Here is a 13,069-nt window from a genome sequence, read left to right as displayed (position 1 = left end):
TTAAAAAAATATATTTTAAATCCATTGAAAATATTAAAAACATTAATAATATTTACAATATATAAAAGAAAATTTAAACAACCAAAAAAAAAAAACCTTATCTCCAAGAAGAGGGTAATTTTTTGTGTATAGATAAATTTGCAAATCGATTGATCAAAAATGAAAATAAAATAAAATTATAATACAGTGTTATATTTATAAACATTAAATATATTTATTGAAATTGATCGTTAGTCTGATGGCAGCACCTACACAAAAACAGATATCGATTTTAAAGATCAAACAAGCGAGTTTATTGAACGACCAGAATCCGTTACATTTTATCTTTAAAAAACCTTGAAATACAAAATATTAAAACTACTTGTGATCCTTTCCTTTTTCTCTTTTTTTAAATATATTATTATGATAATTTTTGCAATCATTTTTTTGTGTCACACCTTGACAATGAATCATCAAAAGTATCAAAATATTTATACCCATTGAAATGCAAAAAATAAATTACTTGAATAATTTATAGTTCAAAAAAAAAAAATATATATATAATTTTGATAGTAAGATATCAACAATGATAAATTAAAAAATTATTTAAATATTTAAAAAATCATTCATCAAATTAATTTAAGATTAAATTACAATAAAAAAATTAATTTTTTTTTTATAGTAAAATAAACTTTCAAGAATGAAATAATATACTCACGTTTCCACTTTCCCGTTGTGTCACGAAAAATACATGAACCAAAAAAATTTTAAAAAAAATCGGCTAAAGAGATCGTCTATCTCGTACGGTTTGTCTTTTGTCAAGTTTTTTTTTTTTTTTTTTATAAAGTACACAAGATGCGCCGAAAATAAAAATAAAATATATATGCAAGTGAAATTACCAAGCTGGTTCATATATAGTCTTTTTGCAAGTACCGCTCTTGAAGCTACCAAAAAGTCAAACGAAAAAAGTCAAAAAAAAAAATGTATATTTATGCGTTACACTTTTTGTTTATTTAATTTTTTAAAAGTTTGAATTGTGAGATTATTTTTCTTATTCATCATCCTTTTTTGGATTGAGTTTTAAATTTTTTCCTCACATTGAAAATTATTTAAATAATAAAAAACGATTTTTGTTTTTTGAATTTCGAAATTGATAAGATTTTCATTTAAAAAAATTTATTATTATTCATATAATGATATGTGGTATTTAAAATTATGATCTAGACACTGAAAATATAGTAATTATAATTTTAAAATTACATTGTTAAATTCTTTTTACATATTTAATTTTTTTTTTTATTGTGCAATCAGTTGCGAGTATGACTAGGAACATGAGACGAAGGTCTTGACCTCTACCTCCATGTCCTCGGCATCCTTACGTTATTTCTAAAAAAATATTAGAATAAAAAAATCTACTAATTAAATTTTTTTTCAAATTAAAAAATGATGTTCAAAAACACTCTGCTATTATTTTCTCATACATAAATTATCTTGATTGTTGTTTTTAATTATTTAATTAAACAAAAATAAATATTTATGAAAAAAATAAAAAACCAATGAGCTGTATAAATATATATTTTGTTTATTGTTTTTAAATAATTATTAATTTAATTATTCGTGGTAGATGTACTCTAAAAATTGTAACATCTTTTCTTATTAAAATTTAAAATTATTAATAACATTACAGTATATTTTACAGTATATTTTAAATATATATTATTATTTCAATTTCATAGCTGTTATTATCATCCAGCCTCAATGTCTTCCACAATTTTTAATATACATTTTTTTCATTTTATTTTTTACATCACAATATATATTTTTGCAATGAAATATAAAAAAAAAAATACCATAATTTATTTGTAAATTTGCTTTTGTAATTTATAATTATTTAAACTAATTATTTCGATAAAATATTAGTCATTTATCAATTTTTTGTTGGTTATTTTAATTTTAAATTAATTTATCATGGAAAAATTAAGAGGTCATTGAATTTATTTTTGTTTATCTACATGTGCGGGTACTGCCTAAATTATTATTCATTTTATTTTTGAATTGTACATATTACATAGACATTATTTTATTTTATTTTATTTTTTTTTTTTGGATGACATTTAGTGGCCCTGGGCCCTCATCTTTTAACATCAATCATGTTTTTTAAAATTTTTTAAATTACTTGTTTTTTAATTTTCTTGATGAAATACAAAATGATGGTATGGCAGGCGTGGCAGGTAATTCCTCTTTGTGCTTGTACACATTTTATAAAAAATAAAAAACAAAAAAATTATAATGGTATATTCAACACACAAGTATTCATTGCTTTCGTGATTTGAAAACTTGCTTTCTGCATACCAAATTGTTACATGAGAATAAAAAAATTATAATAAAATTCTTAGTACTTGAACTTTTTTTTATTGTTATTTTTATTATAATAACAATATCATTTTTTTTTTTTGCTTTAATTTATAAAATTTCCTACGTTAAAGTCACTTGTTGTTGTTGTTTTTTTGTATTTTAACTTTGTAGTTCGATGGCCTGCAAAAGTGTAACTGTATTTCGACATAGTAATAATTTTTTTCGATTAAATAAGATATTGGAGTGGTGAAATCAATGATGATTCAATTTTTTTTCTTTAAATTATTTCATTTAGTTTAACTTGAAACAAATTGAATGAAATTTTTAAAATTTAAATTATTTGTTTAATTATAATTTTTAAAAATTGAATTATAAGAAAACAAAAATTATATCAATTTTATTTTTGATGTTATAAAATTATAGTAGTTTATTTTTAAATAAAAATGATTTACTTCGCCACATAATTTGCAGCTGACCGACTTAAACTAATCCAAGGTTGTTTTTACTTTCATTCAAATTATCTCACACAATTTTTCGTATTTTTTTTTCAACAACAACACCAACTTTGAATAATATAAAAATCATAAAATTTTGTTAATGGATTTTAAGTGTTGAAATGTAAAATTTGTCGACACATAATTTTACTTTTTTTTATTATTACAATTTGTATACAAGATCATCATCAAGGGAAGGTCAAATTGACTTCCTCTCTTGCAATATCCTGCTGAAAACATTTAAATTTCTCAAATATACTTGTCACTTTTGACAAAAAAACGACATTATTTCTCTCTAAAAGAAATTTATTATTCCTGTCTAGATATTATAGTCTTGAATTTTAATTTGAAATTAAAAAATTGCGACAATTATTTGTCCAAGTGTTTGACAATGTAACATCAAGAAAAAAAAAAGCCAGTAATACTTGTTTTTGCAAATTAAATAAAACGAAAAATTAATTTACAATTGTCTTATTTTTTTTTTCACAATTGTTTCGTCAATAATTTCTATTGCGAATTTAAAAATCATGACTCACAAATAAATAAACATAATAATGAAAAAAAATAAATAAAAAAAAATACAGACGTTCTTTTAATAAAGCGATTAAAATTCCAATCCGAGCATAAAGGTCGATGCTGTGTAAAATGGAAAAATTCAATTTGGACAAAGAGAATCACATGTGTATTTTTATGTGCGTGTTAAATATCAAAAAATAATAAAATATAATTTTACCAGGATCGAAACGCCATCGATACACAAGGAAGTCGATACGTGACTCGAATAAATTTGTTGTTAATTTTATTGTGAAAATAATATCTTCTTTTTCATATAATAATTTATCACTTTTTTTTATTTAATTATTACTAGTTGCATTTCAATATTTAACACATTAATATTTTTAAAAAACTGTATAAATTTATTTAAAAATAAATAAAGTATAACAGTTGAATTTTTCAAGTCAATCGATCAATTCAAAAAGATTAAACAACTCATTGATTCTGAATTTTATATTTATTTTTTTCCTTACTACATCAAAAATCACCTCGTAAATTTAACAAAAAAACTTCTGTATGTCTTGCCCAAAAATGGAATCACAAATTAAACTGGTTTTTTCCATATTTTATTTATAAAATTTATTGATATTTAATTTTTTCTTTTACAAATTAATTCATCAAATTTTAAATGATAAAAATTCTAATTGTATATTTATATTTTTTTGTTTTAGAAGCACCTCAAAGGCGTCTTATCTGGCATATCGTCGTGAAAGAGGTGCACCTGATTCTGAAGGTAGCTATAAACGTACAATGTCACCAACAGCAAGACTAGATGAATGGCAATCACAGCGTGATGATCCAGTATTATTACGTGTTACACCATATAATAATCATCAACATGAACGTCCAAAATCACACAGTATTGATACATCAAATAATCGGATTGATGAACATTCAAATGCACATACTGTTGAAGTTATTGGCAAATTATCAAATGAATTAACTAAAAAATTACAATCAACTGAACAACGTACAAGATTTGAAAATAACAATAGCAATAACAATTTTACAAATATAAATAATAGTAATAGTAATAATAATAATGATATTAATGATGATGATGATGATAAATTAACACCAAATAGTATTCATGGATTAAATGATATTAATCATAAATATGATATCGAAAGAAGAAAAAATACAGTGTCATGTGAAACAATAAATAATACAAAATTATATAATGATTATAGTGTTGATGATTATTATCGTGATAGAAATAGTTCGACAATCGAAATGACATCGAAAAATGTTGAATTATTAAATCGTAAAAATCAAGGAATTGAAAAAAATAATTGTCATTTATATAATTGTGATAAATCAATACCACCATTACCATCAACATCACCACCACGTTCACCAATATTAAATAAATCACATGGTGCAATATCAAGAGTAACTGATAGTACATCAAGTTTATCATCATCATCATCTTCGTTGTTGTCATCGTCGTCGTCGTCTTCCACAACAGCAACAGCAACACGTAATACAATTGAACAATCAAAAATAAAAACATCAAAATTAAATATAAATGATATATCTGTTAGAAAAAATGAACAAATTATAAATAATAATAATGATGATACAATAAATTCACGTATTAAAATATCAAGTCCATCACAAACAGATAATACATGGACACAAAATGATATTATATTTAGAAATAAATTACGTAGAACATCATCACTTGGTTCAAGATCATCAACATTATCAAGTAATTCAAAAACATCATCATCAACATCAATATCACCAAGTTATTCACCAATTGATAGAAAACAATCACCGTGTTTATCATCATCATCATCACAATTTGGATATGATGGATTACAAATTGTTCAACGTAGTGAAATTATTGTTAAAATTAATTCAACAACAGATGCATCATCACAAACTGATTTAATTGATGATGATAAAACATTTATTAATCATGATTATGTTAATTTAATACATGAATGTAGAAAAAAATTACCAGAAGAAATTGAATGTGAAGAATTAAGTAGAGATCTTGTTAATCAGTTGGGACCAAATGACAAACTTTCACCAATTTTAGGTAATATTATTATTATTTTATAAATATATAAAATTAATTATTTAAATTATATTTTATAGTTAAATTTGTTTTTTAAAAATATATTTTAACGCATTATTGATCTCTTGATTTAATGAAAGCTAACATGATCAAGCAATTGGGTTATTCAATTATTTTGAGTTCGATGTACTCGAAATTCCATGAAGCCTTATGTTTCTATTGATGCTCTAGAAATGTCAAATAACATTTTCATAAATTTGATCAGAAAATTATATTTATTTATTACTTTTTAAGTTGAAATTCGAAAAAAAAAAAAATTGTTTATCTTGTCATAAACGATTAGGCTCATATTACATTTTTAAAAAATACAAAAATTATGTTGACATAAAAAAAAAATTTCTATATTATTGAATTTAAATTTTCTATTGTTTTTGAATTTCGAAAAAAAATTAATTAATATATTTTTTAATGACGAAATTTTCTATTTATATTTTCTAAAATATATATTAAATAAAAATTAATTTTAATGACATGTCAATTAATTTTTTTAATATTTTTTTTTTCATCAGTGCCAGCACCAGAACACAAAAAACCAAGAGACTATGTAACAGGTTTATTCAGGGTTGAGTCAACATTACAATCACGTTTACAACGTCCAGCATCAACATCTTCATCGCTGGATAATGATACTGAAGACGACAGGAAGTAAGTACTAATTTTCCCACTCGTATTTTTAATTTTTTTTCCATTCTAAACAATAAAATTTGCGTAGGTTAACAAATAAAAAATCATAAACAATAATAACACATTAAAAAAACAAAGCATTGTTAACAATTTCACAATGAAGATTGTTTTTTATTATTTTATTTTCATATTGTATTGATAATTAATCAATCAGATGAACATTCGATCTGAAAAGAGATTATAAACCCACACAATATCATGAAAAAAAATTAAAATTATAATTTAAATTTTCAAAGAAATAATGACCTCGAAATTGATGTAAAATTAATTGACCGTTAATGACCTTTCTATCACTAAAAAAATATAATTTTATATTAAAAAAAAAATACACATTTTATCAATTAATTTACTTTCAAATTAAATTTATAAAAATATGAATTTTTAATATATAAAATTTGTCATTAAATTTATAATTTATTCAAATTATTTTTAAATTCTATTTGATGTATTTTTTTTGTTTAATTATTTTTAATTATTCATTTTATTATTGTTGATTTCTCACTGTGTATTTTTCATGTGTTATAATATTACGCGTGAATAGCTTGCTTATTTGATTGTGGGGGTTTCGATGGAGAAAGTGAAATCTCAACAACCGTTGGGAAAAATAAATAATAAAAGAAAAAATAATAATAATTACGCAATAAATGATATTGTCAACGGTGTTATATGTAGAAAAAAAATCAAGAGAGGGTATAATATTTCAGGACTTTTCACTGTTCTAAATGCAACTCGTAAAACAGTTACATCTCAAACTTCAAACTGATCAGATGATTAATTTTATCGTTGATTAAAAATATAAAAAAAAGATAATAATAATAATAATAATTTGTGATTTGTATATCCTGTTCCACCTGGTACATTGTTTAATCGAATGAATCATTATTACAATATATCATGACGTAATTTATCATTTTAGATATCAAGCATACTCAAAAGTCTAAATCTCATCTTGATATTTGTTTATCTATAAAAAAAAAACGTTATTGACATTTGATAAGTTTTATTTTTTGCAAATATCTTTTGTCAACATGTGATAAATATTTCTTTTGTCAATAAATAATGATTATATTAATAGTATATTTATTTTGTTCTCTAGAAATGACACAATGCCAACATCACCAATTAATGAAAAAGCCACAAGTGGTCCTTTGTCACCTACTTCAGCATATTTTACAATATCTGAAAGTAAAGCTAAATTTTTAACGAGATATTCAAGAGATGTTACTGATGTTGATATTAAAAATGCCAGTGATGAAATTTCAATTCAATCCAACATTGATAATCTTGATCTTAGACAGAAAAAGGTAAGTTTAAATGATTTAAATCTTTTGAGGGAATATTGTGAAATTGTTTATTAATATTTGATTTAAATTTTTTTTCAAGGAGGAACTTGTACTCAGGTTGGATCGTAAAGTTATTGTTTTACGTGCTGAACAAGAGGCTGTGAAAGAAGAAGTAGAAATGAATGATGCACTTGGTGCTAAAGTAACAACTAAAATATCAGCAGTTGCAAGACCAGTTGAATCATCAAAATTTCGTTTACATATTGAAGAAATTGGTAAAATAACTAGTTTATTACTTGGACTAAGTGGTAGACTTGCAAGAGCTGAAAATGCACTCTATGGAATGTCTGATGATCATCCAGAAAAAGTAAGTTTACTTAATTTATAATAATTTAAACTTTACATAAACTTTTACTAACGAAAAATTGATTTTATTTCTACAGAAAATATTGGAAAGTAAAAGAGATAAATTACTGGAACAACTTGAAGAAGCTAAAATATTAAAAATAAATATTGATAAAAGAAGTGTTAATGTATCATCAATACTATTAAAATACCTGAATGATGATGAATTTGCTGATTACCAACATTTTATTAATATGAAAACAAAATTAATAATGGATGGTCGTGAAATTCAGGATAAAGTTAAACTTGGTGAAGAACAACTTGCTGCATTAAAAGAAGCTATAAGCTAACTTCAAGTGTAAAAAAAAAAATAACAAAAATAAGAAGAAAAACAAAAAAAAAAAAAAACAAAGTGCCTATATAGAAAAAACAATTACAAATAATTACTGTAAGTTTTTTTTATTTCTTCTATCTTTGTTTTTGTTGATTTAAAAGAAAAAAAAAAATTAATTAATTATCGAAGAAATGCTGTGATTACGTAAACAAGCTTCGTAATATTGAACTTAATTATTAACGTAATTATTTGGTGTGTTATGTGAACATTTTAATGGCTACTTTGCTGGTCAATTATTTCCCTGTGTTAAATGCATAATTTTAAATATAATTTTATTCGAAATATTAGATATGAGTATTAATAATAATGGTTAATATTAAAAGAAGGAAAGAATGAATAATAATAAACAAAAAAAAAAAGGACACGTCGAATGCGTGTTGCCTGCTGACAAGGCTCTTTTGAGCCTTGAGTGCCTAGTCCTTGTTAAGCTGCGTTCGTTCGAATAGTGATTATCTTATTATAATTATTTTAATATTATTATATTTCTTAAAAAAAAAAATTTCATCATTGTTTTCATTGTTCAAGTTGTGTACTATTTAAAAAACATGATTAATGATTATAATTCAAGCCTCTACGTAAAGAAAAAAAATGTTTATCTGCCTTAAAAAATTTTGTAAAACAAAAAACAATAATAAATACAATTTATTAAACATTTTTTTACATAAACAATCAAAATTTCTAATATATTAAAAATTGTATTTACTGTAATTAACGTTATGATTTTTTTTTTATTCAAAGAAATTATTTTTTATTTATATTATTGTGCAATATTGTTAATTGGCTGCTAAATGGTGTTGTTTAAAATTGGGGAAAATATAACAATCAATTTGAAGAAAATAATTCAATTTAAAAAATTATATTTATCCTAACGAGTTTTATCGATATAAAATAGAAGAAATAATACTCAATCATGTACGCAATTCTTTATATATTTTATTTTATAAAATTTGAACTGTATAATAATTTTTAATTAACAATAATATATTCTCAATTTATTGATTTAATGCTTTAATAATTCAAAGCAATTGGTAATTTTTAAATCAATAAATAAACATATTTCAATATATTTAAATATTTCTTTTTTATTTCAACTTATAAATAGAGGAAGTTTTTGAATCGACTAGCAATAAAAATGCATGCAGAATACGACAAAAGCATCCTCTTGGCAAGAAAAAAATATAGTAGGGATGAGCTTGGAAGGCGTCGCGACGCGTTCAGTATAAAAACTAGATGCAAATTTTATTTTTTATATTTTTTTCTATTTTTGCCAAACCATTTTTCTTTTTTTAATTTATCTCTCACTCTTTTTCATCCAATATAATTTTCTTCTTTCTCATTCAACATTTTTTTTTTTTTTTTTTTTTTCGAAACCCCTACTCTATTACTTTTTTTTTTTTCGTTCAAATAAATTCGAGTGTCCTCCCAACACATTGGATAATAACCGGAATTTCATCTCCAGGGAATAACAAAGAGCATATAATATAAATAAAAATAAAAAATTATCTTTTTTTTTTTTATAAATGTCAAGAATAAAAAAGCAAAAAAAAAAAAAAATTATAACCGGTTAATGTATGATTCAATAAATAGTTTGAAATGCAAGAATAATATATATTTTTATTCATAAAACCACAAAAACACATTAATTACAAAATGAAAAAAAAAAAAAATCATAATTACATTTTTTTACAGTATGATTTAATTTTATTCTTTTAATTTTTTATGTTTCACAAAAATAGATAGTAATAATATCAACAAAAAGATAATATTAATATTCTTCAAATCAACATAAATATTTTATGAATTTTTATTGTTTTATAATGTAAAAAAAATTACATTATTTATACAGAAAAAAAATTTGTATAATTTACAAAAAGAGCTTATTGATAAATTAATTAAAAAACTTTTATAACAATAAATAAAAATATATTTATAATAATTAAATAATATTTAAAAAGTTGAAAATTGTTGATTGGTGTTGCTGAGTTATTTGTTGATATGTTCATGTTATTTGTTATGTATCAGAAATGTTTTGCATTGTTGCATGAATCATAGCAATTATCATTTGTTCAAATATATATTTTTATGATTTTATGTATTGATTGTCAAGCAAGGTTAAATATTTCAAAGTTTCTACTATTCAAACTAATGATAATTAAATTTTTTAAATCATGGCTTATACATGGACATGTAAAGAAACACCTGAAATTGTGTGGTGAAGCTGGTGATGGTGGTGGTGGATGAAAGAGAAAAGAGGCAAAATTTAACCTTTACATATTCAATTATAATAATTTTACTTGGTCCTTTGTTATCCATTTATCCTTCTTTATCATTACTCTGGTTATATGTGTATCTTGTTCACTTGGAATTGTAACCACAAATGCTTTTGTTCATTACAAAATTTGCCAATTCACCGAATATACACGTAAAATGGCCATTCAGCATGCGATTCAACAAACAGAATTTCAAAATTCAATAACATTCAATTTCATTTATCATCAATTGTCAATATTTGAATTATTATTTTTTTATATTTTTTCATTTTTAACATCAATTATAAATTTAAATAATTAACTATTGTATTTTTATTATATTTTTTTTCTTTTTTAATATTTAATAAATTTTTATATACTGTTAAAAGAGTAGAAAAAAAAATAAGCTTCTATTATCTTTTGTTTTTACTTGTTTTCACATTGTTATCTAGAATTTTTTTTTTTTAATTTTTATTATTTGTTACATTGTTCAGCCATTATTCTAGATAATTTTTTACATTTTTATTTAACATGGAATTTGTAATAATAAAATTTATCTATGAAAGTATAATGTAGTGTTGTGAAAGAGATAAAAAAAAAAAAAAATTAATAAATAAATAAATTAGAGGGTTAAAGTTGTATTTTAAAATAGTGTAAGGTTCACTCACCACTTGAAAAATCCAGGGGTACATCCTGGGCGAACATTTATCAAGAAATACATATATCGTTGTGAAGAAAGAGGGAAAAGAGGAGAAGGATCGATATCAGAGTGTCGGAAATACCGAGAGAGTATTTCTTTCCTCTTCAACAACCCCTTTACTCCCATCATCCAGCTTTTTTTTTAGAAAAAAAAAAAGCTCCAATCCTCTTTTCCTCCCGTACCTCTCATAATATTATTTTACTTTTTTTTTTTTTTTTTTTGCAACTTAGCTATACTCGACCCCCAGTTACCTACATGTTCCACAACCAATTAGCATAGTGGCCCTGATTAAAAACCTCGAAAAAAAAAAATTTAAAAAACTAAAATTATCACAAGAAAAAAAATGTACACATTGACTTGCATACTTGGTTCAAAATTAGCCGTTCAAATAATTCACCTAAAAAAAAAAAAACAATATAGAAAATTATTTAGTACTTGATAATGGTAGTTGAGATTAATTTAATTTATTTTTTATTTTTTCATTATGAAAATAAATTAAGTAAAATATTGCTTGAAGTAATTTTTTTAATAATAATATTTTTTCAAGCAATTATATTTGTTATTTGATATTTATTGAATTGATTTAATCAATAATATTGACTAACAAGTGATTATAACTATTATTATTTTGAAACAATCATTAAAGTGTTGAGATTTAATATTAGAGTTTCGAGAATACAGAGTGATTTGGATATACATATATTATTGAAGAGATAAATATACTTTGATACTTGATTGTTATGAAATGATATATACAGACATCAACCCCGCCAGGCAATTTTAAACACAAGTAGAAAATAAAGCAAGATAAGACAAATCAATTGAATGCCATATTACAAAATAATATTAGACTTTAATGGTAATATGATTTATCAAATTTAATATTGTGTTTTAAACGTAATAAATGTTGATCATCTTCAATCAAAAATTAACAAAATAATTGTAAAATATATTCAAATATTGATTAAATAATTTACTAATTAATTCATTTTTTAATTTTTCATTTTGTTTTATTACTTTCTTTGAAAAATGTAGGTCAAAAGTTTCATAATAACGTTTCAATTAAGCATGGATCATGGCATTCTACAAGCCACTTGCATGACTCTTTTCAAAGGTGGATTTTTAAGCACGATTATCGTTTGCAAGGACACTCGTGCAAATCGTGAATTACAATGGTGCTGATTTTTAACTATATCATCTAGCACACGATACAAACATAAAATATATATTTAAAAAATATTGCATATACAATTTTGTAATAACGTGAATTATACTTAATTTTTAAAGGGTCAAAGATGAAATCAGAAATAAAATTAATCAATGTTTTTTACAATTTGATATAACATTTTTAGCTTTACCTAAAATCTGTATTGTATTAAAATTTTTTTTTTTACTCAATTAAATATTTTGTTGATCATAACAAGTACATAAAAAAGAAAACTAATTTAAACATCAAGCAACATAAATAATATAAAATAGAAAATTGTGAATGTTTTTTTTTTTTTCTTTTTCTATTCTAAAAAACACCTGTATTGACCGAAAAATGTTTTAAATTTTAATCATTAAATAGATACTAATAGATACGCCTACTAATGATAATTAAAAAAAAAAAAATTATCACAATTCTTAGGAATCAATAAATTAAAAAAAAAATTATTTAAAAAATACAGATAAATAATATGCTATTATCTGATTGACCTCAGCTCAACTAAAAATAAATTTAACGAAAAGAAAAAAAAAAGAAAAAGAATGTCCATTTAAGGAAGTGGTTAAATAATTATTTTTATTTTTAAAAATATCAAGTCCATCACTAAATGATGACTATATTTTTCATTTTCAATTGAGCCATTTGTTCTAGGTGATTGTTGATAATTTTTCAAGATTATATTTGATGTAATGGCTTGTCATAAGTTCATTGTAATCAAATGTTAATAATTGAAGAGCA

The 13,069-nt window shown here is 22.7% G+C and overlaps 1 protein-coding gene across 2 annotated transcripts in view; it reads left to right on the top strand.

The window, feature by feature from the left end:
* LOC122856721 (protein Shroom) overlaps window positions 1–8,571 on the top strand; it is a 77,976-nt gene extending 69,405 nt beyond the window's left edge. For both annotated transcript variants that reach the window (XM_044158505.1, XM_044158504.1), the window contains exons 8-12: window positions 4,055–5,430; window positions 5,979–6,114; window positions 7,250–7,457; window positions 7,537–7,803; window positions 7,880–8,571. In XM_044158505.1, coding sequence (XP_044014440.1) covers window positions 4,055–5,430; window positions 5,979–6,114; window positions 7,250–7,457; window positions 7,537–7,803; window positions 7,880–8,131 — 2,239 coding nt within the window. In that variant the 3' untranslated portion in view covers window positions 8,132–8,571. The remainder of the gene's footprint in view (window positions 1–4,054; window positions 5,431–5,978; window positions 6,115–7,249; window positions 7,458–7,536; window positions 7,804–7,879) is intronic.
* The last annotated feature ends 4,498 nt before the right edge of the window (window positions 8,572–13,069 follow it).

The sequence above is a fragment of the Aphidius gifuensis genome, linkage group LG5 (assembly GCF_014905175.1).
Source record: "Aphidius gifuensis isolate YNYX2018 linkage group LG5, ASM1490517v1, whole genome shotgun sequence".
Lineage (NCBI taxonomy): Eukaryota > Metazoa > Arthropoda > Insecta > Hymenoptera > Braconidae > Aphidius > Aphidius gifuensis.
Note: the sequence above shows the minus strand (reverse complement) of the source record. Positions and strands in the feature narration are given on the sequence as shown.